Source organism: Camelina sativa, chromosome 17, assembly GCF_000633955.1.
Source record: "Camelina sativa cultivar DH55 chromosome 17, Cs, whole genome shotgun sequence".
NCBI lineage: Eukaryota > Viridiplantae > Streptophyta > Magnoliopsida > Brassicales > Brassicaceae > Camelina > Camelina sativa.
The window spans coordinates 22,768,815-22,774,231 of record NC_025701.1 but is presented as its reverse complement, the minus strand read 5'-3'; the positions used below and the strand labels follow the sequence as shown (position 1 = coordinate 22,774,231).

Here is a 5,417-nt window from a genome sequence, read left to right as displayed (position 1 = left end):
TCGTACCTTGTAAATTTGAACCGGAAAACACGATTGATGGCATATATAGACAAGGCAACTCTGTATTCCTCCATGTTAGCAAATGTCCTCCCGACATACATATCGTCGTCCTCTTTAGTCAAGTCCACATGTTGTGCCTTCGTGTCCAACTCATCATCCCCAAACATAGGATCAAGGTCCTCATATCCATAAATATATGTCATAGTTATCCCCTTCTCAAAACTCTCCCTAAGCTCCCTCATCTCATCTCTTTTTTCTCCATTTCCTCTCCCCACCCCTAATGTTCTCTTCCTTTTCCGCTTTCTCGGTTGGTCAACAAGATCATCATCGTTGTTGTCTTCATAATCCTCATTTATACATGTTTATGTCCCAACTACCATTGTCAAGTCTTCCCCACCATCTGTATGGTAAACAACTTCATCCTCCGCCTGTTCACTCCCTCCATAAGTGCTATAATCAGATTATGTCGCTTCCCTACTGTCCTCTCCACTATCCCTGTTTTCATGAACTAATCCAACACCTGATTCGACAATCAACAGGCTATCATCAACTACTTCCACATATTTCAGCAACATATCATCACTCAGTGGGGAACAACGAACTTCATCACATCCTCTTATGACATTCTCAATTTCCTCTACATGTCTAAGTAGGACGTCATCACTTAAATCTCCTACTCCTGAAACGTTCCCTATATCCTGATTTCGAACTCTCAAATCAGTCCTTACACTCTCTTCTGCTACTCCATGATTTTGCTCACTCACGGCTGATATAAGCCCTGCAAAGTATCCTACTTCAGCTAAACCTTTTGAAGATTGCCCATGTTCAACTACCGTCTGTACAGCAGCACTTGAATTTGAAGGTTGAAGTAGCCCTGAAACCTCACCACCCACAACATTCTCAACTACCAAACCACTAATCTGTCCACCCATTTCTCTGAAACAAACAAATAGATTTATGCTTTTATCTGCCAGACTAAGCGATTTGAAACACCTGAACTCTCTATCGCCCCTAATTACTGTTGGTGCAGTAGCAAAACCGTTCAACTGAGCTAGTCTGTCCTCAAACATATAGCTTAAGCCTACAGCACATGTTGAGCTAACACCTCTGTACATCTCACGAATCCTTTCAACGAGATCCTTCAAACATCTTAATGACGAAAATCTTGCACACCGTCCCCATAGGTTGAGGTTGACTTGAACCTTCCGGCAATACATCACTTCACATTCTCGCTACGGGCTTCTATAATTTCATGGGCCTTCGTTATTTCAAGCCCAAAATAACGCTCACTTCTACTATTTTGAGTCTTCGAGACATTTCCCTCATACACTCTAATAGAAACCCCTAAAAGTAATTTCTACCTACTCTTTTCTCCACTACAAACATACTCACACCCTCTGTGTCTATCTCTTACGGTCTCACCAAACTCATACACACCCTTCTCTCTCACCCTCTTTCTCTCTCACCATCCATTTTTTTTATTTTAAATAGTAAACGTACTTATTTCTTAATAACTTCCCAAAAATGTACTAAAACTGCAACATCCCCTATAATAAATATTAAAATAACATTTTTAGAAGTTTCTTTACGCATGGAATTGAGGTTGTACATAATCCAAGTAAATTAATTAAAGAAAGATAACCGTCAACGAATCTTTATCTCTAAGGGTAATTTGGTGATACCCGAAAACAAACAAAACAATCCAAAAATATTTAAAAGAAGCAAAACCGGCTACAGTAGGTGAATTCTCCAACTAAAAGCGACACATGTTTAAAACACAAAAGAGGTCCATCACAGGCCAATAGAATAATTTAAAGTATTTTTTAAAAATTATTTTTAATTTATAAAAAAGTAATCCAATAAGATCAAAGGCGATACTTGATTCAAATATTCCACCAGTAAGGTTACAAAGACAAGAGTTAATAATCCTCTGTGTCACAGTGTATATTAAACAGAGTAATTTAAAAAAACCATTTTTTTTAAAAAAAGGCTTTTGAAATAGAAGAAGAGTAGCTACCACTCCACTCTTTTCTCCTCTCTCTCTCTCTCTCTCTCTATACATACGCTTCCTTGTGTTTTTTTTTACTCGATCACCATTGTTGTTGCAATCGAAGCTTTCTCTTTCTTTTTTCTTGGGAGTTTTTGTCTTGGTGGAGAAGAAGAAAGATGGAGAAAAACACACCGGTCAGGAAACCACACATGTCGACGGCGGATCTACTAACTTGGCCGGAGAATCAACCGTTTGAGTCTCCCGCTTGCTCCGCCGCTAGATCGCATCAGGTACCTTAAACCTAATTCAGTTAGTTTCGAATGGTCTCAGCCATCGGATTGATTTCTTTTTACAATTTACTACTAATTTTGCCATCTACAAGTTTGAATGTTTTTGATTCGTTTCTGATATATATTTTTTTATTTTTTCAAATATTGAAATTGGGAGAAAACAATCTCAGCCGTTGGATTAAACTATTTATTACTAATTTCACTCAATTTTGTTAATTTCGTTATCTACGGATTTGATTTTGATTTGAAATTGTGGGAATTAATCACAGCCGTCGGATGGAATCAGCAAAGTGGTGTTTGGAGGACAAGTCACAGATGAAGAAGTTGAGAGCTTGAACAAGAGGTGAGAGAGATCTGATCATTTTTGTTTTTGTTTTACCGAATTGGAAAATATTAATCGACGAACAAAAAAACAAAAACGGTACTGTTTTTGATTTGATAATGTATAATAAATGCGGAACAATAAGTACGAAGAATCTGTTAACCGATGAGTGATTCTGTTCTGTCGTTATTTGGACCCTCCTATCGAATGTTTTTTTTTTCTTAATGGTAGGAGAGAGTTTTTTTTATTTCCATAATTAATGTCCTTAATTAGTAAGCATTTTTGGTTACTTTTCAATTCTAATTTCCCTTTTTGATCTACTTCGTATCCTTCACGCTTCTCTAATTTTGTCATTTGATAGAATTGATACTTGTACGATAAATCTCTGGTTATTTCTGGTTTAGACTGGTTATTGTACTTGGTTTAGTATGGATCTGAAATTTACTATGACATGTATATAGATAGATTAATATTGGGAGTGTTTTTTGTTGTTAATGTTTTGTTTGTGTTATACTCAAAAATCTTTGTTTTGTAGGAAGCCTTGTTCAAACTATAAGATGAAGGAGATCACAGGGAGTGGGATTTTCTCTGTGTATGAAGAAAATGATGATTCCGAGACAGGAAGTGCTAATCCGGCCACAAACGGCAAAACAAGAACATTCCAGGTTTGTGTTTTTTTTTTTNTTTTTTTTTTTTTTTTTTTTTGTGCCTGCCTTCTTGAGAATTTGGATACATTTTGTAGTTTATTTTAATCACTTTTACTTGTGTGTGTTTGGATTGTTTCAGCAACCACCAGCAGCAATTGTGACTCACATTTCGTTTGGGGAAGAAGAGATTGTTACTCCAAAGAAGCCAGCGACGGTGGCAGAAGTGGCGAAGCAGCGTGAGCTCAGTGGTACATTGGAGTCTCAGTCTGATGCTAAGCTTAATAAGCAATTCTCAGATGCTAAGTGTAAGGAACTAAGTGGTCATAACATCTTTGCTCCACCACCTGAGATCAAAGCACGTCCTACTGTTCGTGCTTTGGCTTATAAAGACAACTTCGACTTGGGAGAATCAGATACCAAACCCGTAAACACTCTCTCTAAACTTAATAGTTCTTTTAACTAAGTTTCATCATCAGTATTATATAAAAGGTCTCGGCTCTCTCTACTCATTGTTAATAACTTGAGTTACACTAATTCTTGCAGGATGGGGAATTGAAGACGGCCAAGAAGATTCCGGACAGGAAGTTTAGTGATTTGTCGGGAAACAATGTATTCAAAGGGGATGTTACATCTCCATCTTCAGCCACGGCTGAGAGGCTTCTAAGCACCGCCAAGTTGAAGGAGATAAGTGGCAATGACATATTTGCGGATGCAAAGGCTCAGTCTCGTGACTACTTTGGCGGTGTTCGCAAACCACCGGGTGGAGAAAGCAGCATTGCCTTGGTCTAAAACCAACCCTACCAATAATAATTATATAGCCCAAGATGAAAATTTCTCTACAAACTTAGAAGGTTCTAACTATTTATCATCATTAATAGATAATGTACTTTTGGATGTTTTTTTTTTCAATGTTTCCGGATTTGTGTGCTTGGATGGTTATGAAATGATCAAGATAGGCAAAATTCGATCGGACTATTGCTGAGTTTGTTACCGGAAAGCTAAATCTGGTCTCTTAGGACTTTGTGGAGTTGATTTGTTTGGTTATGAGTTCACACTTTTTTACTATATGACTCATTGTTTGGGTCTGTCTCTGTATTTGTTGCCAACTAATTGTTGGGTACTTGATTGATTTTATTGATTGTTTTGGGGGCTAATCTGTTTCATAAGAAAAAGACTGTGGACCATTTCTGCAAAAGCAGTCTTACACCGTTACACGTTTGGTGCAGTGGGTGTCTGAGACTGAGACTCTGGGTATGGGTAATACATAAGATTTGCTTTTGTTCAAAAGGGTAATACATAAAGATTAAGAAGATGTTTCTCTCTCGAATAAGAAATACAATTCTCTTTAATAGTTAGCGTCAAATTCAATGATCGGCTCGTGCTCAGATAAGATTTTGTTTCATGAAGATGAACAATTGATATCGGTTTGGTTTAAATTCGATTCGGTTTAAGTTGGAAATTATATAAGGTTTTTTTTTTTCAGCTGGAAATTGATAAGGTTTTGAGGAAGAAGGCGAAAAAGAAAGCAATGCGAGTTTGTTGCGAGTGGGAATGGAATGGGGCCTTCTGATTGGCCAAAAAACTGAAAATGGTTTGGTTATATATATTACAAAAAAAGAGTATGTTCATCTGTTGTAAAGTACTCCCTCTGTTTCATAAAGAGTGTCATTTTGACATAATGCACACAAATTAAGAAAATTGTTTAGATTTCTGTTTTACCCTTTATAAATACACTAAAGTTTTTTCTCTTTCTAATTAATAAGTTCAAATAATAGGGATAAAAAAAAGATTTAAGCTTAAAATTTGCATTAGAAACAGAAAATGACATTCTTTTTGTAACAAGAAAAAAGTATCAAAATGACACTTATTGTGAAACAGAGGGAGTATATCACAAAACTAAGTGATGTAATTTTAAATTACTTATTGATAAGTGAAGTAAATATAACAACTTAGCATCAATTAATTTAAATGATACTATAATTATCTAATTTGACATCTATTAGTTAAAATTGATTTAGTTTCTATTATACTGTATCACTTTAGAAAAATCGATTTAAAATAAAAATGTACATCATTTAGATAATTGATGTATTTATTTATGTTTGGTATAAATCATTTTTTAAAACGATACAAAATTTTCATCATTTAAAACTGATGTTTAAATAAAT

The 5,417-nt window shown here is 35.7% G+C and overlaps 1 protein-coding gene across 1 annotated transcript; it reads left to right on the top strand.

The window, feature by feature from the left end:
- LOC104757874 lies at window positions 2,003-4,344 on the top strand. Its single transcript, XM_010480659.2, has 5 exons — window positions 2,003-2,280; window positions 2,550-2,623; window positions 3,138-3,267; window positions 3,389-3,673; window positions 3,793-4,344. The coding sequence occupies exons 1-5, from the start codon at window positions 2,167-2,169 to the stop codon at window positions 4,036-4,038; spliced, it is 849 nt and encodes a 282-aa protein (XP_010478961.1). The 5' UTR covers window positions 2,003-2,166; the 3' UTR covers window positions 4,039-4,344.

Coding starts and splice junctions, on each gene's coding strand:
- LOC104757874 (XM_010480659.2), top strand. CDS start 2,167: ATGGAGAAAAACACACCGGTCAGGAAACCACACATGTCGACGGCGGAT. Junction 2,281..2,549: donor CCGCCGCTAGATCGCATCAG/GTACCTTAAACC, acceptor AATTAATCACAG/CCGTCGGATGGAATCAGCAA. Junction 2,624..3,137: donor GTTGAGAGCTTGAACAAGAG/GTGAGAGAGATC, acceptor TTTGTTTTGTAG/GAAGCCTTGTTCAAACTATA.